The sequence below is a fragment of the Equus asinus genome, chromosome X (genome assembly GCF_041296235.1).
Source record: "Equus asinus isolate D_3611 breed Donkey chromosome X, EquAss-T2T_v2, whole genome shotgun sequence".
Lineage (NCBI taxonomy): Eukaryota > Metazoa > Chordata > Mammalia > Perissodactyla > Equidae > Equus > Equus asinus.
Window position 1 is genome coordinate 75,979,730 of NC_091820.1, and position 21,393 is coordinate 76,001,122.

Consider the following 21,393-nt stretch of genomic DNA (forward strand, 5'->3'; position numbering starts at 1 on the left):
ATTGGTCCTGAGCTAACATCTGTTGCCAATCTTGTAAGTCATTCTAGTTCTTCTATGACAGATGCCACGACAACATGGCTTGATGTGCAGTGTGTAGGTCCATCCCCAGGATCTGAACTGGTGACCCCTGGGCTGTGAAGTGGAGCATGCAAACTTAACTGCTCAGCCATGGAGCCAGCCCCACAAAGATTATTCCATATCACATTAACTTGAAAAATATTTGGCTTAGTTTCTGTTATATTTCTGAGAACTTTAAAATGTCCAATCCTTATAAGTGCTTGACCTGTAACCCAATTAGATGGAGCTCTTACTATACAAATGTAGCAAAATATCTCACATTTACAACGTGTATATGTACACATATATGAACACAGACAAACACAGATAGAGGCCCTATAACTTCTGTTAAATTTTTGCTATGAATCAGGTATAATACAAGACTCACCAGTCTGTTTATAAGAGAACAGTTTCATCCAAATTTTATTTTGGCAATTGGAAAATGTTAAGTTTATCTGCTAAAGCTTTTGACTAATATTTTAGGAGAGGATATTTAGGATATTTTTTATTTGCCAAATTTCCAAATAGTTTTTTTTCCTTCAGTCTTAGGAATTGAGGAAAGTCTAGATAAGAGGTCCTAGGAGGAGACGAGGTAAAGCTTTTACATCTCAAAAGGAGATGGGAAAGAATATAAATTGCTCTAAAAAGGACTCTGGACTCTCTGGAGGTCCATTTCTGGTCTTGTAGAGATTTATAAAACAAAAACAGTTGTTTTCAATTCCTAGGCTGAATATCAAGAGATTGACCTACCCATCTAATTAAATTTGCTTTTTTATATCAGGCAGATTTCCAACTAAGATGGAAATCAAAAGATTTCCATGTTTTAGAACTTCAGGACAATGTACCATGCCTTCAGAATGTTTGCACATATTGAGTGCACAATACAACCCTAGATCAATTCACCCTGGAGGGGACCTCTACTATCCTTCTTATTAGCCCCCAAATATTAGCCTTCAGTTTCTCTCACACTGTGTCACCTCAGACAGTCCTGTTGACTCACTTTAACATGTTTAATGAACATTGCCTGAAGGGTGGATTTACATGCCATCTGTTTTACAACACCAGGTAGGAGAAACATTCCCCAGTGAGACACAATGTCCTTCCGCATAATACAATCAGGCAAAAGAGATACAATCACTTTACATAAAGCCCATTCAAGTACACCAATTCTACAAACTTTCATCTTAATTCCATCAACTCTTATATCTCTAACCATAGCTTCCATTAGGACACCATCAACGTCTCAATCTTATAATATTAGGTAGGGGAAGTGTTCCTGGCCAGACATAACAAGCATTTCCATAAAACACTTAGAAGTTGATGTAACCTCTTCCTATAATACCCACTTGAACATTCCAACCTTTATACTCTTATCATCCCTTATATTTCCATATTTTTTCAATATAATTATAGCCTCAATCAGGGTTCCACCAAGGGGTTTTGGTACCACAGCTCCTGGGGGTCCTACATCAAAGAGTCCCAGAAATATTTCCTCTCCATCTCCCGGATTACCCAGTCTAGTGCAAAAGGTTTTGGGTCGCTGATGACAGGAAAGCCAAGGGACCCCGACCCTTTTTTCAATCTTTAATTTGATTAACCCAGCTGTTTCCCCAAGTGATTGTTGGTCAGTTTTCTCATTGTAATCTCTGCTTTCCAGCTTTTTAAATTTCTTTAAACTGGGGTAAATAGAGCAGACTTGTTTGGTGCCCTTTAATGTTGGGATAACGAGCAGGGAATCCCTTTGGCCTGCTCAATCTTAGGTAGTGCTCTATTAAAACCTTTGTTTTAACTCCATCAATGTCCATTTTATTTATCCCATCTTTTAATAACCATATATAGATTTCCATCCAGCTGGGATGAATCCCTTGTCCCTCCCTTTCTGATTCCTCTTTGTTTCCCCCCTTCAACATTTGCTTTATTTACCTTATTTCTTAATAACCCGTTAAATATTTTCCACTTTGTTATGCAGTGCCCTTTGATTCTCCACCCACTTCTTCCCATTCTCTTGTTAATTAACCTAATGTTTTCATTAGCATCTGCAAGACCCAAGAGGGGAAGCTAAGACTGCAAATTCCATTAAGTTCTTAAGGGTGTGGTTAAATTTATTTGTATCCACCTTTTTAATTTGGTCTTTCCAAGGGTACCAATAAAACTGCTGTTTATCATGACAGTTCTGTAAAAAAAATTTTCAATTTGGAAGTTTTTCCAATTTAAAGGATCTATTATGTGGTCATTGACAAGTAGGATCTTAATAGCAAGTCAAACAAATAAGCCTTTTTTGGCTTAACCATGACATAGGAGGCATCCCCAAAGGGAGTGCAAAAGAAACAGCCTTCACAAGATCCAGAAAGTTCACTCCCAAAAATAGTCTAAGAAAGTGAAGGCCTTTGTTTCACAGATGTAAAGAAAATGATGTCTCTGGTTTCCCATGGGAACATGGGATGCCTACAGTCACAGACCCACTAATCTGTGACACCAAGCAGGAATGGGACTTTTCCAGCACTAACAGAGCAATGAAAGTTGAGATGACAAGGCCCCTTATGGACTGGGACCCCTTATGACATACTCTCCTGAAAGCTGGCACAATCAGACGGAGAGCTGCATGTCTCAGAATCCTAATCTATTTGACTGGCTATGAAGATGCCTGCCAATACATGCATCCTCTGGCTGGTGGAGACCAAAGAGAATATTCTTACTGGTCATGAAACCAAGCTCTCAAGATACAAAAGCAAGACAAACGATACAACAGACAGAGACAAAGAAAAACAGTGACCATCCCTAGGTGGAAAAGGATCAATAAAGTCAAAAACACTCCACGAAATTTACCAGAGTCCCTAAGTCCAAGAAACTAATTTCACAAGGGGCTGGCCCCATGGCCGAGTGGTTAAGTTCGTGCGCTCCGCTGCAGGCGGCCCAGTGTTTCGTCAGTTCGAATCCTGGGCACGGACATGGCACTGCTCATCAGACCATGCTGAGGCAGCATCCCACATGCCACAACTAGAAGAACCCACAACGAAGAATACACAACTATGTACCGGGGGGCTTTGGGGAGAAAAAGGAAAAAAAATCTTAAAAAAAAAAAAAAAGAAACTAATTTCACAAATATTTTTCCCTGCTAATCTAAATTAGAAAAGGAAAAAACTCACCATTTTCACTTCCTCTGGACTCTGCAGGCAGAGATCCAGGAGACTGACATGGTAAGAACCGTTACCTCCTGTTGGCTTTTATTAAATGACCAAGATCTCTCACTGAATTAGCCCTGGACAGTGAGCAGCATCCAGCCAGTTAAGTTTGTCCTACCAGAGTTGCCAAATGTAGAGGAGGAAGAAATTTTCCTCTACCCTTCTAAGTTCTTCTGGCTAGTCTAAGAATTAAATTGACATGAGACAGATTAACAGGAGAAAATCAAAGTTTAATAACATGCGTACATGGGAGAGACCCAGGAAAGCTGAGTAACTCATCGAAATGGCCAAAGCCACCACCTTAAACACCACCTTCAGCCAAAGACCAAACAGGATGTTGGGGATAGTGGCTTGGGACTTCAAAAGGGAGGAAGGCAATTCACATGGAGATAGAAAGAAAATGTTTGGTAAAGAAATGTTTGCTATGCCATGCAGAGAGAATGGGACACAGAGAGGATTCTCTAGGCCCTGCCAAGTCTCCCCCACCACACTTAACCCATATTCTTTGTAGATATCTCTGGTGATAGCTCCATTCCTGTTATAGGCCATTTATCCAAGTTCTTTTAGGCAGTTAAGGGGAAGGTAACTTTCACAAATAAAAACTTTCTGAGTCTTTTGTTTCTTAAAAATAATCATCCTAAGGTAATACTCACATTAAAAAGACACATTTTGGGGTGGCAAATTTTGCTCCCCCTCGCTTCCTTACTTCTGGATATGACTGTTTTTTGAATAGTTTGAGGCTGCCAAATAACTGCTTCTGGAAAATGAAGGTCTTAGGGTAATTCATAAATTTAAATATAAATCACTAAACTTAGATGTGGTTAGCACCAAAAACAATGTAGACATTTTTTCTATATCTTTTTTTTTTTAGTTGATACTGGGTTTTATCTTAGAGATCATTGCAATGGTCTGCTTTTAGTTTTAACACCTGATTTTAATATTACTTAATGTTACTTTGGGACACGTGCTGGTTTCAAAGCATAAGTTTCAATTTTGTCCTGTTTTAATTGTTAGTCACATAATTATACAGCGTCAAACATTTGTAACAATGCTATGTCATTTACAAAGTTCACAAAACTCTGTCAATTGCCAATTTAACAATTTGTTAAACAAACAGTGACATTCCGGAAAAAAGAAGCTTCATCATGCTTATCTACAGACAAATTATTTTCATTTTGATTGAGCTGAAATGAATCATGACTCAAAGTAAGATGCACTCATGTAATGCCATGTAGACTTCTAACCATCAAAGTAATATGTCTGACTCATTTGGCAAAAGTTAAATAAACATAATAAATTTTAAAAGATTTCCATGTGCCCTAACAAAATCTAACAGCAAAATAGTCAGAGTTAAGAGATCTGATTCTTGGACAATTGAGCATCATAAAGAATTTCCTGCACCTTCTAGTAATAAGTTATGGTATTAAATAAATAAAAACCTTGAAGGGTAAAAACTTCAGGAACAGAATGTGAAAGGGAAAATGAGGAATGAGACAGACCATTCAAATTTTATGAAATGGAACAGTGAGAAAACAATTAGGTGAACTGATCTATTCTGTAAGATGACTTGAATTGGAAAAGTAAGAAGTTTTATGATTATAAAGTGTAGGGTCAAATTGTAAAGGCCTGCTATAAAATGTGTCATCTGGGAGTTTTTACACTGGGAGTTATGAGCTAAAAGTGAGATATGCATGCTGGCCATATAATGCAGGTGAAAATCTCAAGTTGAATTTCTAACTAAGATATTTTCACATTTTACTTTACGGTATATTGAGTAATTATAAATTCTTTAGCTAAAAGACAGTACCCATGGGAAAAAGCAAACAACTTCTGACATCCAGAATGAAGCCATTGATTATTATAGAATATGGGAACTCAGAAGCTTAAAATATGCTTAATAGTTCGATATTGAGAACCTTTTATATATGAATTAAAAGCACCCCTGCATATGGTAATCCTTAAAAAATAATAACGCTATTTATCGTTATCCTTTCTAATCAGAATTCCCGGTGACAGTGGTAAATCTAGAGTAAGCTGGGTCAGGGTGTATTACAATTGAAGTCAGGGGGTGGAGGGGTGCAAGGTTGTATGATTAGTTTGAAAACTTTGACAAGTAATTCTAATGAACCTTCTAGAACATGGTACTCAAGCGTTCCATAATGAGATTCACAGGCTGGCCTATCTGCGTCCAGCCTCTCTGCTGCCAGATTAACCTTTCTAAAATGTCACTTACATCATGTTATGGAAATGTAATGATATTTACCTGATGTTTAGTATGGAATGTTGGGAATTTGATAGTTTGCCTGTAAATGATTCATCTAGATGACACCAGTATTATTTCTGAGCATTCATACATTTTGGAAGTTTGATTGATGTGAGTTTAAATCAAGAGATGTAGATTACAGGGAAAGACACCCCGTGGATTTGTCTTTTACTGTCAGAAAAATAACTAGGCATTCAGTACAGACATTTATTCACGAATAATCCAGGATTTATTTCTATTCCATAAAGTCACTATTCCAGTCAATAGACTGTTTTAATTTGTATGCCACAGTTTCCTTGAAGGACTGAAGACAGACAAATTATGACATGGTCATTAATGTAATAGCTCTTTTATATTGCACAGTAATCATCTTCAGCACTTGAAATAAGGAAATTATTCTTCCCTTTGAGAGACATAAGGAATGATTTTCATGAAATAGTTAATATTTCTAAATTCATTGGCTAAGAAAAATACCTCTGTGTTTTGAATACCTCTGTATTATGAATCCGAGCATAAAAGTGCCATCAGAGATTAAGGATTCATCCATTAAAAAGTAAAGGGCAAAAGAGTTAAACCCAGTTGCCAAAATAGACTACAAAGGATTCATAAATTGTTAAGCTCATGTAATTATTTTATGTTGAATTCTATCTGGAAGTATCACAAATTGCAAAATGCAATCTTAGGTAGGAATCATTAAAGTAACCAAAGGAAAAAGTAGTTAACTCTTCTTTTCCCATTAAAAGTTAAATTTTCAGAAGCCTTTCAAGACAAATCCTTAAAAATTAAATTCTAACAATCTCACTGAAGGAAATATTTCACGGAGATTTTATAAAACAATGGACAACCTAGTTAATTACATGTGCAAATATAAAGCCACTTGTGAATTCACTGAATAAAGAAATAGAATACTATATTTAATTGATGACATTTGAATGCCTTCTCTGCATTAGAGGAATGGATAAATTGGTGTTTCAGACTGTAAACTTTGAAACTGTGAATTGAGAAGGAAGTCAAATCCCCAATTTGCGTTTGGGCTTTAGACTTTTTAAAAATGATATAGAGTTATTAATAACTAAACAGCAGACGTTGATCTCTACTTGAGGCCTTCTGATATTTGTTAAAGCTAATATAAACAAGAGAGTTTATAAATATGACTGGTCAACTTTTGAAACCTCAAAGGTATACATGTGATAATGTCAAATATAAGAACTGCATTTCAGAAACAGGGTTCTGGTGCTTTTATGTGCGTTCAGAAAGGGACAAAAAGCAGTTCTGTTCACTAAAGGGAGTCCTTAGAAACCCGTTCACTCTCTATTATTTACCCGTAACGGGATTCAATTTATGAGTGTTGAGAGGGTTGGGGGTGAGTATGTGGCCAGGCCAATTACAGATTCATTCTAGGGCATGCTTTTGCAAGGGATTTTAGTTAAGTTACTAGTACTGGTATCTTAGGTTGGGATAATAACTTTTTTACTTAAATTACCTTCTTTTCTGTTTAGATAAGCAAGTGAACACAAAACTCCACTTCCCTTATATCAGAAAGTAATATATAGCCCCTATTTCTATCAGTTGACACAATTTTACTTTTTATTCACTGGCAATTTTAATTCTGTTAGGATATATGACCCATGCTTAACTAGCACATGTTAAATTCTAGATTCATTTATTTTTTTCAGTAGTAATTGTTTTCTTATCCATAGATTCTATTATCTAGTTCTAATACTACAATAATTGAAATGATAAAAATACTTATATACACATAAATATATATGCACACACATACCTCATACATATGTACCCTAATTATATATATATTACATATTATTATATACATATTTATATATAATAAATAAATATATATTAAAGGTACATTATATATATATACTTGAAATATATTACTTATATCTTAATGGAAAATTTAAACATTTCTTTGTAGTTATGGATTATGATGGAAGTGATTATAAATTAGTCTCATGCTCGACTGGCTTATTTTACATACAATAATATTTTAATTTGTGTGTTAATATTTTAATTTATGTGTTAATATTTTAATTTATGTGTTAAGTATGATTTTGACTTTATTTTGGCTTTAAGTTATATCAATAGCTAATTGTAGATAAATGTCAACAAGATAATGTTTCAGGCATTTTAAAATGTTATTTTTCCACATCTCGCATTTTTAAAAGTTTTGTGAGTATAAATGTGTATATTTCACTTGAAGTAGCTGAACATATATTAACTATAAATAATTTTTGGAATTAAATAAGATTAACCTACAACTAAATGAACTTATGGTTTCTTAGAACAGTCAAATCCAGCTTTGCTGGACTGGCAAAATTAGCTGGCTGTGTCTTCACATGGCAGTAGGGGAGAGGGAGCTCTCTCGGGCTGCTTTTTTTTTTCCCCAGTAATTTTATTGAGATTGTAATGGTTTATAACATTGTGTCATTTCAAGTGTACGTTATTATTCATCAATTCCTGAATAGACTTCATCGTGCTCACCACCAGTAGTCTAATTTCTGTCTGTCACCGTACATATGTGCCCCTTTATCCTTTTTGTCCACCCCTCAATCTCCATCCCTTCTAGTAACCAATAATCTGTTCACTCCATCCGTGTATTAGTTATCTTCCACATACGAGTGAAATCATGCAGTATTTGTCTTTCTCTGTCTGGCTATTTCACTTAACATCACAGCCTCGAGGTCCTTTCATGTTGTTGCAAATGGGACAATTTTGTCTTTTTTATGGCTGAGTAGTATTCCATTGTATATATACCACATCTTCTTTATCCATTCATCCATAGAAGTGCACTTGGGAGGCTTCCCTATCTTGGCTATTGTGAATAATGCTGCAATGAACACAGAGATGCATAAATCTCTTTGGATCATTGATTTCAAGTTCTTTGGATAAATACCCAGTAGTGGGATAGCTGGATTGTATGGTATTTCTATTTTTAATTTTTTGAGGAATCTCTATACTGTTTTCCATAGTGGCTGCAGCAGTTTGCATTCCCACCAGCAGTGTATGAATGTTCCCTTTTCTCCACATCCTCTCCAATGTTTGTTATTTCTTGTCTTGGTAATTATAGCCATTCTGACCAGTGTAAGGTGGTATCCCATTGTAGCTTTGATTTGTATTTCCTTAATAATTAGTGATGTTGAACATTGTTTCATGTGTCTGTTGACCATCTGTATATCTTCTTTGGAAAAGTGTCTGTTCATCTCCTCTGCCCATTTTTTGATTGGGTTGTTTGGTTTTTTGTGGTTGAGTTATACCGAGTTCCTTATATATTTTGGAGATGAACCCCTTGTCAGATGGGGCTGCTTTTATAAGTACACTAATCCCATTGATGAGGGCTACACCTTCATGATCCAAAGGCCCCACCTCCAAATACTATCATATTGGGGATTAGGTTTCAACACATCAATTTTCAGGGGACACAAACATTCAGTCTATAGTAATGATCTTCAAATGTTTTCGTATCTCCATTTCAAGAAATGGTTGACTGTCAAACCTGAGGAAGTTCCTAGGACCTAATCTTATGTGATCTTTGATATGTATAAATTTCTTAAATAATTATCTCTAAATTTCATCTTTCATACTGCTAGTTGTTAAGTGTTTCGGTTGATCTATTGATGCATAGCAAACTATCCCTAAACTTTGGAGCATAAAACAAAAACCAGTTGTTCTTACATTTTTTGGGTCAGGAGTTTGGGTAGTACACAGCAGAGATTGCTATTTCTGCTCCACGATGACTGGGGTCTCAAATAGGGTGGCTCAAGTGTCTGAAGATGGCTGGGACATCTGAGATACACTGTAACATCCAGAGTGGATTCTTCACTTACATATCTGGCACCTGAACTAGAGTGGCTGGAACAGCTGGGCCTTTCTGGGTATTGTACTTTCTTCCTGCACAGTCTTTCTACATGGCCAGGTTGAGCTTCCTCACAGTATGGCAATCTCCCAGTAGTCAAACTTGCATCAATGCAGCTGGTTTTCCTCAGAGTGAGTGTTCCAAGGCAGTAAAGCAGAAGCAGCAAGTTTTTGTTAGACAGGGCCTACCTATATTCAGTGTAGTAGAGGACTATATAAGGGTCTGAATACCAAGAGGTGAAGTCCATTGTGGGGTTATTTTTGGAGACTAGCTAAAATATATAGTAATGTTGCAAACAAAAATACTGCTGCATCTGGCGGAGTTAGCACCCTTACTGGACATCATGAACCTCTTGTTTTGGAAACTAAATGTTTTATCTTTATATCCGGCATGTGTATATTCTTTATATTCTGCTATAAATGCCATTTAAGATGGTACCTATAGTTTGTTTTTATAATTACCATCAACTATTATCCATAACCATGTAACTATTTTTATTTTTTTAGAGCACAGAATCGATTTAAATGAATTCCAACTCAAAATCTTTCCCATAAGATTCTTCAAAAAGATGATTTGTGATTTTAATTTTCTAAGCCTACATGATTGAATAAATTTGTTATTATTTACCATTTCAACCCTCCAAAATCTTATGGATACAGCAATACAATTTTGTTATATTTATTCATGTCTATTATTCAAAAAATAAATTTTCGTCAAATCATAGCTAAATAAATCCATGTTCAAATGAAAATCAGAATTTCCAATGTGCTCAAATGTCTGTAAATGGTGACAGTCTCTTGCTTTAGAACAAGCTGACTTTTATTCTGCTTCTGGATGTACCCTGTTTAAAAGTGTAATAAAAGCAACTCTGCTGTCAGGTGAAGCGGGTTTGAATACAGAGCTGACTGTTCACAAAAGCCTGAAATTGTTCACAACTCAAGATAATGTTAATGTGACTTCACTAGATAGCTGAAATAATACATTTTCTAAATTGGATGCGTTAGGCAATTATTCAGATCATAGCTGAAACCCTGTAATTTTCTTTCTTCCTTTCAGTCCCAGCGGCGTGTCACATTTCACCTACCAGAAGGCTCTCAGGAAAGCAGCAGTGATGGTGGACTGGGAGACCATGATGGGGGCAGCCTTCCCAGCACATCCCATGCCCTGCCCCTTGGCTATCCCCAGGAGGAATACTTTGATCATGCTGCACCCAACAACCGCACTGAAGGAGATGGCAACTCTGATCCTGAATCTAGTAAGTGATATCTCCCTAATCCTGTAGTATAAATGGGTTTATTGTGTTTGCAAGTCAAACAATTTTAGCCATGATCATATTGGCCATTTAATTATGTTAATATGAGTAGCAATACATTCTTAAAAGGTAAATATACAGAATTATGTGGAAAGCATATATGCAGCAGTTTATAATATTTGAAATATGTAATCATATCTACTTTGAATAAAATTTATTGTGAAATTTAGTATGGTCATTTTGTTTGAGTATGGCTCAAAGTTTCTATTTACATATATATATATTATTTATATGTATATAACCAACCACTTTATTTTACTCATTTAATTTATTTGTGTACATATAAATTATTTTTATAATTCATATAAATTATTTTGTAGATTTTATTTTTTATTTTTAACAGGGATAAGAACCATAAACAATTACTTCTTTTTTGAGAAGATAAGATATCCTGACTCCAACGTAGAGGCGTTGGTCTGAACTTTACAATAATGTACTGAAACCACATGCCTTATGCCACGTTACTGTTTAGAAAGATATTCTGATTTGGTCCCTAGATGGAAGGCATCAAGGCTATGTTTTGCAAAATCCAAAGATGTTGAACTCTTAAAAAGGATCATGAAGTTGACACTAAATAGAGAACTTCATTAAATTTATTATCTTGAACATGTATTGAATATACTTGCTTCCTCACAATTTTGGGAAATATGAAATTTGATAAGGTTACACATACCACAGAAGATTCTTGAATTCCAAAAATTATAATTTGCTCCAGATATGTTTTATATACATAAAAGTGTGTAGATACAAAATAGTATACCATATATGTGATATAGAAGATTGATAGGTATAAACAAATATGAAAGAGAGGGACCAAGTGACTAGTATAAACATATAAAATAAATTAATTTAAAATAAAAATTTTGCAAAACTATTTTGATCATTATGGATTGTATGGATACATAATTTAAAGTATCTAATTTGAGAACAAAATGGCTTCCCCATCATTGTGTTTTAATCCTGTATTTTTGAAAATCCCCAAAATAAGGGAATTGTATTGATTAGACATCATGATGTAATCGAAGACTAAACATAAGGAACCAATGACAGCATAACATCAACCTTTTTCTCTCTACAAGAGTAGGCACTGGATATTAAAGGTGTTTTCAATGTAAACATTGTAGAGACATTTTAGTCACCAGATTCTGAAAGTCCTAAACATATGCTGTCTCTGTATTCAACTTTATACTTAATGTATCAACATTTGTTCTGAGGATGAAAAATTCTCCTGTAATATGCGACAGTAATCTACCTTTCATTTACTACATGCAATACTACATACTGACTTCTGGTAGAAATACATAGCTGTGACTATATCCACCAGTATAATGAACTCAGAGACAATCTCTAATAAGAATATGATCATAAGTAACAAATATGCATTAAGCAAAGGTGTACTTGCTCTTTTTTACTTCAAAAATTATTATTTTATTTGTAAGCCTATCACTGCCCTATTAATGAATAATATAAAGATAAAATAAGCATCATTTTTATAAACTAGAAAAAATTGATTCCTTTGTATATGTCATGTGTTACTAAGCCCTTTTCTTAAAGGCCCGCATAGCAACAACTAAAGAATAAACTCAGAATAAGAATCCACAGTGTGGATCTAACCCTGAAATAAACGTAAATGCTGAATGAGACTAAGATGAGATATTGATGGTAATGGCAGAATTGGTATGCATTAGAAATTATAAAACATTTTAAATTAAATACAGCTTTATTGATCTTAATTATATCTAGTAATAAGTAGTTGTTTACAAAATATTCAAATACAGAGTTCTTTACAGGTCCTGACTTTATTTATTTATTTATTTATTTTTATTGTTGAGGAAGATTAGCCCTGAGCTAACTGCTGCCAATCCTCGGTCTTGACTTTATTTATAGTAAAGAGTGCAAGTGTAAGCAGCAGTGTATGAGCTTTATTTTAAAGCTTGTTTTTACCAGGGACAAGTATTTCTCTATTCTAATCACACCACCACTATTATTTTGACCATTATGTTTTTTTCATAATTACTCGATAGGATGAAGCAATGGCAAATTCCAGGTTAACAAAGTTCTCTAGTAATTACGCTTTATTTTAAAATTGGGATGGCTGTAGGCAATAATAATAGTAACACAATATACATTTTTGCTACTTGTTGTTTTAATAGACATACAAATGGTAGAGATACTTAAAAATAAATGTCCATTTCTGTTTAAGTGTAACAATATTTATGGGTCAACGTTTAAAATCCACTTTTACTATGAGTAATATTAGCTACTTACTCTCCTGCTGAACCCGAAACTTCTCACTAAGCCATGTTCCAGGAGATGTTTTTGGTTAGGTGTTCCATTTTGGACAATAAAGTATCTTATTACAAGTGCAAGAAGCACATTATTTCACTTTAAGTGAAGTTCTATTAATATGGCACACTAGTGAGATTTTTAACATAGTACACGTGTGTGTGCTCTGTTTTGATTAAAAAGAAAAAATAGCTGATGCAAAACTTGCCATAGCAAAATAATCTCTTTAGGCTAATACAGATGCTAAGGTACTTTGATTCTTCAAAAAGGAACTCTATAGCTCTGAAATAGTACATAATAACGAGTTTTGTGATATGGAGCAGATGCCAATAAACTGTGCAGTGTTAGTCAATAGCACCACAAATAGCAATGTAAACTGTTAGAGGAAATAAATGCTGTCCTTAAGCAATGGAATTAATTTATGCAGTTCTCATTTCATATTTTAAAATGCATTACGTCCTCGATCTGCTTTCTTTTGTGCTAATGAATTGCCCAAAATAGTATATAGTTCTGAAAATTCCTTGTAAGTTCAAAAAACAGATAGAAATACAACTTTTATGAATAAGATTTTCCCCAAAATTTGCTAGAGGGATTTATTAATACTATTTTAAACTATAGTTCCCATGTTGATAAAAATCTGCTGATTAGATGAAGAAATTATGCTATCCATTCTCTTGAGTCTTTTGCTAAGAATATTAACTTTCCTTTTTAAGATAAAGAAGAAACAAGCAAAAGCAATCCAATTATTTCTCTTTCAGAAGACAAGTTTAATAAAACACCCTGTCTCATTTCATTTGAAGGCTTTTTGAGTTTTTAAATTTTACAGTTGCAATCTCCTGATTTTAGCCTTTAGTATGAAGGTCACTCAATGTCATTCTACGCAGTTCTGCCTTCGTTGTCTAACAGCCCATGTCCCAGAGCTTTCCTCCCACTACAACCTCATCAAATTATGTGTACCATTTCCAATAGATCCTGCTCTTTGAAGCTGGCTAATTTGGTAAAACATAAACAAACAGAAATCCAATTCATAAACAGCATTGCTGGTTGCTGCTGGGTTACTGTGTATACTATAACAGGTAATGTCTTTGGATTTTCAAAGGCTCTTGTGAAGACACACAGACGGTGGCCCATTAGAGCATAGAGGGATATAGTATTAATTGAGAAATTTGGGGACAGTGTGATCCTCTTGGGACTATTCTAAACACGCTAAACTACATATGGCCCTCTGTTCATAGCTACTAATTTACAAGTGGCATCAGGTAAAACATAATTTGTGAAGAGAAAAGTTAAAAATGCTTTACAACTGTGTTTTCTAAAACATTGCTCTGATATAATTCAGACTAAGTTCTGAGACGCATAGAAATATTAGCAAAGGTCTACCATGTTAAACTTCAGAGATTTCTGAATAGTTCATACATATGAAGTCAGAATGTGTGTGTGTGTGTTTTCCCTTATGTAGAGACTGTATTGCTATTCTCTCACTGTGGGTAAGTTGGAGAGAAAAGGGTAACTACTTCTAAATTTCTAATGATCTGCTGGCATATTATAATTTGACTGAAAATAGACAAGATCCATGTTTCTTTGGAAGAGAAATGGTGAAATTGAATGTTTCTAAAGAGATTCAAGTCAGTCTTCAGTTTACCAGCCATAAATCAGTTCATTTTCAGAGAAAATATTCCTAAATGAAGGAGAACAAGGACTTAGTTTAATCAGTGTTTTAATTTTCTTCAACTGCAAAAGTCATGTCATCTGCGTTTTTTTTTTAATTTCTTATTGGACATGGTCATTTCACACGTGAAATCACTCTATCTGAAAATGCTATAGCTGGTCTAGTGTCAAAAATTTGAGCTTAAAGTAACAAAATACTTATGTGTAAAATATCAACTTTTAAAAAAGTTTTTTAATGCTTTTCTTTTATTTTACTCATTTCTGTGATACAAAAGAAAAAAAATAGTTTTCCAAGAGCATTTAGGGCTAAAGAAGTTCTACATTTAAAATAAAGAGGAACATATTTTATCATTAATTTAAAAATGATAAATCTCTCTGCTAGAGTATATCTCAGGTTAACACATCTCTCTGACATTCATTTTCCTTTCGCTAGATCAGGTTTACTTAGCACTCTAATATGGTACTAATTAATTCACAGAAAAGGAAATAATTAATCTTTCCTTGGCAACACACTTTGACTGAGCCTCTACCAGTAATCTAATTAATTGCTATAAGAAGTGGGAGACCCATTTGACTGACTACAATACTGCTCAGAGAAATGACAAATTTTGTCTTGATCTGCTGAGACTCTTGACATGAATAATGTTAGGGTAATTATTATTTGAATGTTTGATTAGTTGAATATCTAATTCTAAATGTAGACAATGGGTAAAAAAAAAAAAAAACTATGAAATTTTAAAAGAATCACCTAATAAGAGATCATTAAAACCCAGCCCTTCATAATTAAGAACATTAGGGGTCAGATATCTAAAGGCAAAATAAAACTATCCAAATTTTTTTCCAGGCCAATTTTGATATACTAGTACTGTGTTAATTATTCATCTGAGAAATTCAGGGAGAAAATGCCATTCAGTTCATTAGAAGAAGAGTAATATGGTTTATATATTTAAGGGGACAGTAGCCCTTACTCCTCCAGAAAATGTCACAGAAAATTATCTAAGTCCACAGTTTAGCAAGTGTTACCCATATGACTGTTAATTAGATATTTCTGTTTGTTGACAAATATCCAAGAAATTTCACTTCATAGACCCTCTAATATTTATCTAAAATGCATTATTGAGGGAAGCCACAAATCAACTCCCGTGTTACAACAAAAAGAAAAGTGAATGCCATCGTTTTGTTAATTCACTGTGTGAAACAAACGGGAAATGTATTCAACCTAAGAAAGAGAAGCTATGTTCCTTTTAAAGATTAATTATCCACCCAGGCCAATTCTGTCTCATCTGGCTATGTATTTGAAAGATCGTTTCCTAAAACTATGTTCATTCTTAGACTGTACAGTAGTGTCAGTCCATGGGGAGGGAGGGGGGGTAAATAAATTAATTAATTAATTTGAATCAGCTCAGCAAACCTGAAGTCACATATTTTGATAGATAAATCAATCACTATTTTAAAGGAGTGATATTATCAACTATCAATTCTGTTAGTTATGTCCCACTTGCAGAAAGGGACTAGCCTCAGTGCTCCTGGGTTTTGGAGGTATAAGACAAATGCCTGCTAGCTTTCTCTGCTTTGCCAATAGATAACATATAACTTTATCCTTCTATTGAAATAAAAATTTCCTTTGCATAGAGTAATATTTTTTTAAGCTAACAATAATATCAAAGTCACTTTTATTTGTTCTCCAAGGAAAATCATTGTAGTCATGAATACTGTCTGTGACTACCAGCTTATTTTAGTCCCTGATGTGTTATATAAATAATAGTTTAGAATAGAAAGAATGGTTCCACCCAAGAGTTCAACTGTCTGTCATTGCTTGGGAAAGAATAAGGCACTCTTGATAGCAGTTTGTATACTAAATGAGCTTAGGCAGGTATAAACAATGATCTACTGGCAGATGCTGCGTAATATGTATTAATTTTATCACTTAAACTGATGTGCTTTTGAAAAGTCAATTGTTCTCTATTCAAACTTATGAAAGTTTAAAAATATATCATAATAAGCAAATGGATGAAACAAATCTTACTATACCATCCTATCATATCCAACTTTCTTATACAGGAAATGCAATTACAATACAGACCAATTGAAAAATGACTTCTAATTTGGAGTGCCCAGGCTTTATGAAGGCAAAGAAGGATTTATACTAGAGATAATTTTTAAAAAGTCACAAAAGTCATGGATCAAAATGAAAAGTGTATCTCTAAAGTTGGAAACTTGAAGACATTTACAGGATTCCATTTGGGTGACAGCCTCTAAGATGGGTTTATCTTTAGTATCTTAAATCTAATATGGATTAGATAGAGGTTTATCACTCAACAGCAGGCTACTCGAAGTAAAGCAATCTCTTATCTTGTCTTTTCTGTTTGAAAATGACAAGCACTAGGAGCTTGGCACAAGCTGCCAATTGAAAGCCAGTGCCATAAGGTCTGGAATGTCAGTAAGCTTGAATAACCGCCTTCAGTGATAGAGAATAGTTGGCCTTCTCTTCACAATAAGCTTTCCTTTGCTTCTAAATTTTTATTAGGCTACCTACACCATATAATAAAGTTCATTTGACATTTATATTTTTATTATTTATGAGCCATGAAGCTGTTCTCTTATGACCTTCTCTGTCTTTCTTCTGCTTTTTTTTCTCTTACTCTCACTCTTCACTTTTCTTTGCCTATAAGACAAGACTGTTTGCCATTTGTTCTTTTTTGTAATTCTTTGGAAGATAATATAATCAGTCATACAAGATGCAACTTTTGGGTGACTTGAAATAGTAGCGTTAGCCATACACCAATTTCTTGTTTTAAAATAATTTATAACTTTTAATGAATGAGGAGCATTATAGCAGTATATTTTGTCCCCGTGACACTTTTAAATTGTACAGTAACTTGCAGCTCTCATAATTGCTCACATGAACAGAACACTCAACAACTGGTGAGTATATCAAGAAATTCATTAAATAATGAATAAGTATAGACAATCTGTCTGATTATAATTTCTGCAATTTGTTAATTTACATCTTTATTGAATGTTGAAGATTCCCAATAGAGAATAGAAGTGACAGTGTTTGCTGAACCAATTTCCCCCATTTTAATCAACAATCATTGTAGCTGTTGTCACAGTTCCACTAAAATAAAAATAAAGTATATCATTTTTATCTGACACTTTATTTTTATCAATCTTGTATTGGAAAAAAATTGCAGGTCACATCAGAAAGCTCTTCTAAATAGTATTATATGAAATTAGCCCTTGAAAGCATATTTTTTTCTTAGAAATATCTTCTGTAATCTGTCTAGCTCTTAAAAGCAATGAGAAAGCAGATGATTTTAAATATTATTTGGGGTAGCTATTTAAATCATACCTTTTAAAAATTTGGATGTTGACTAGTAATTTTTTTGTAGTACTTCATTTTGTAATCACTATTCATGAAATCTTTTTACCACAGACCATACCAGATCATCACTTTTAGGCCCTCATCTTGCATATTACAGGGTTCTAATCCAGGCACTGCAATTAACTAGCTATGTGACTGTGGATGGGCCTTTTAATCTCATTGTGTCTTTTTTTTCCTCAGCTACAGAATGAGGGTATTATACTGATCTTTAATGCTCCTGCTAGGGTCATAATTTTGTAATTATTAAAATCCCAAAATGTTCACGTTCGGGTGTTACCTTTTATATAGCCTTTGCATTTGCGAACTCTGAGCCGTTGATCCCATCTAGTTCAACTCCTTCATTATGCAAATGAGTGAACTGAGATTTAGCCATTTTAAGCAATAGCTTAATGTCCTAAACTGAGATTTGGTGTTTATCATGTTTTAAACCAAAAGAATCACTAATATTGGTAAGTAGCTACCTTTTGCAATTTAAATGAAGCAACTAGCTGAGAATAGATGAGTATAAAATTTAAATATTTACCATCCCTCAAGGGAAATGTTGTTGTAGTATATTTATATGGAAAATTTTTTTATATTTGTGATGAGGCCTTGTATTAGAAATAAAAAACGTTCCCATTTAGCATCTTCTACAACTATAAAGGCAATTTGAGCAATATGGGCTGCTTATTTCTAAAATTACTATTAGTGCTAACCAGTGAAAGTTTTATAGGGAAAATTAGAAACATGCTGAATGTTAATGATCACTCTGTCAAGAAAGTTGGCTAATCTTTACTGTTGTTATCTAACAGATAAATTTTTTATTGTGTGTCTGCGTGTGTATGTGTATGTACTACTTACAGAGCAAATTGGGATTAAAAATGAATTGTAGAAGGTAGATTTCCACTGAATATGGTGAAAAGTACATAAAGAGAATCCCAAGGGGGTGAAACACAGAATGAATACGTAAATATATCCATCCATTCTGCTGAAAATTCAACTCTTCCTCTATTCTGAGATTCCTGTCATTCTATCCTACTTTAACTTTCTAGCAGGATGATGAAGTTGCAATTAACGGGAAAGTGATTTTGATAGACTCAAGTCTACTGAGTTAATAGTGCGCCATACAGTAAAAATGTTTGGAATAAACATTATCATAGTCTTGCATGGACAATCATTAGAACTGGAGATGAAAGCAGGATAACCTTAGGAGCTAAAAAGGAGCTGTACTTAAAAGTTATGTGAAGAAATTTGTCTTACGTAGGAAGTCGGTTAGCTTTTCTTTATACTGAATTGATGACATGGATGCTAATTCTCTGGAGTGAAAAAGCCATGCTGAAATGAAAACATATTTTGAGAAAAATACTTTTTGGTCTCAAGAATAACAATTTTTACAGCACAAAATTAAGCATGTAAAAAAATATTAATTTTTAATAGACTTTTAGAAGATCCTACTCCTATTCTTTGGCTCATCAGTAGCATATTGCAAGGCTCACTGTCACACTATAGTTTTTGTTTTTACGGTCTAGTTTTCCAGGGTTGGAATCAGACTGTGTTTCCTTTAGCTCTATGCATGTAAGTTAATCCAAAACTGAGCTTCACAATTCTTTCCTAACTGATAATGCTATTTAATTGTACCCTGCCTATCTCACTGCAAAATGTGTGTCCTTATAATGCCTAAATACTTCTGGGCTTTCATTTGAAGGAGAAGTCAATTTTACAGAGGCACACACATGACGTCTGAGTCCTTTTAAAGAAGGTAGCAAGCTAAACTGATTATTTAAGACTAAGTTAAATATTAACAAGGAATCCAGAGATTCCTTGCTTAATTCAGACCCTAGTTACAAAGATATAATGTGCATCAGAGATATTTTTGAAATATGAATGTACCAAAGGCCTTCTCAGTTGTTGGATCACCATGCTTTTTTTTTTTCATTTTCTTTTCCTTTCTTTTCTGAGGAAGATTGTCCCTGAGCTAACGTCTGTGCCAATCGTCTTCTATTTTATATGTGGGTCACCACCATAGCATGGCTGACAATTGGTATAGGTCCCTGCCAGGGATCCAAACCCAAGAACCTGAGCCACTGAAGCAGAGTGTGCCAAACTTAATCACTAGGCCACGGGGTGGCCCCAGGATCATCATGCTTTTTGTTCAGCTCTTTCTGTTTAATGTTTTTTTCCAGAGACAATTTTCTACAAAAGCTAGTTTTACTAGTTTAGGACTATTGCACACATTTCAATACTATTGTTTTCTAATGTTTCGTCCTCTCCTCTCAGTGTGGATTCTGAATTGAATTGGACAGGAGAACAGGATATATTGGAAAATGTCTGTTTTTATTCAAGTAGAAAGTTGGAGTTTCAGGATTCAAACAAAACTAAGTCCAAATATTGAAATGTCAATTAAAAGTGCCATTGTATTGAGCTATTAAGCCTTTCCTTCTGAAAGAACTAACCATTACCTTTTTGCCTAACAGCTTAGCTTCTAAAATACAATATCTGAAATCCAAATATCATGGGGAAAGATCTTAAACATGCTGAACCCAACTCAGTATCCATGTAACTCTTTGAAATATCCCCTCAGGGTTTCAAAAGATATGAACTGTGGCTAAGTAAAAAACCTTTCATCTAGAAAGATCCCATAATACCCAATAATCTGAAGTGAATCGAGCTATACATTATCAGTCAATATAGGGTAAAAGCAAACTGTCTGCTTTCAAGGCAGCGAGTGAAAGACCACTGCATCGATGAAATTAATCACACATTTGAAACTGAGTTTTCTGAGCTGTTTCAACAATACTATTTTTGCAAAAGGAAAAAATACTGTAGCAAATTCAAGCTAAGACCTTAAGAAACCTTGATTTTAAAAGACATTGATTTTCTTTGTTTGCCCACTCCCAAATAGATTTTTTCCTGAAATTGGAAAATTTTAACTCTCATAAAATCAAATAAATCTCTTAAGATGTAAGAGGTGCAGATATGTTTTGTCTTCTCCCATTTCTTTTTCAGTCTCACATCTAAGAAAGTGAGCCTAGTTGCTGTTGTAATATGTGTGATTAAATGGTTATGAAGAGAAGCGTTCTAGTGGAATGGGGTCAGACTGCCTGGTTAGACTCTCGGTTCTGCCACTTACTAGTGATGTGGCATTTGGCAAGACATTTAAGCTCCCTGTGCCTCAGTTTTCCTCATCCTTGAAATGACAAAAATAATAACAGCTGCCTCATAGCATTGTTGTATTAAATGAGTCTGTGTACGTGTATCTGAGTATATACATATACCTATAGCATTTTACAATAATTTTTCTTGGAATAATCTATATTCTCACACAGTACTTTTAAAATTTTCACATGCACACAGACCACCTGGAGATCTTATCAAAATGTAGACTCA

General features: G+C 34.2%; 1 protein-coding gene across 7 annotated transcripts in view; it reads left to right on the plus strand.

Annotated features, from left to right (window-relative positions):
* Positions 1-21,393, plus strand: part of PCDH11X (protocadherin 11 X-linked) — a 664,017-nt gene that overhangs the window by 452,706 nt on the left and 189,918 nt on the right. For all 7 annotated transcript variants that reach the window (XM_044763834.2, XM_070502551.1, XM_044763830.2 and 4 more), the window contains one exon: positions 10,433-10,631. In XM_044763834.2, the coding sequence (XP_044619769.2) occupies positions 10,433-10,631 (199 nt within the window). The remainder of the gene's footprint in view (positions 1-10,432; positions 10,632-21,393) is intronic.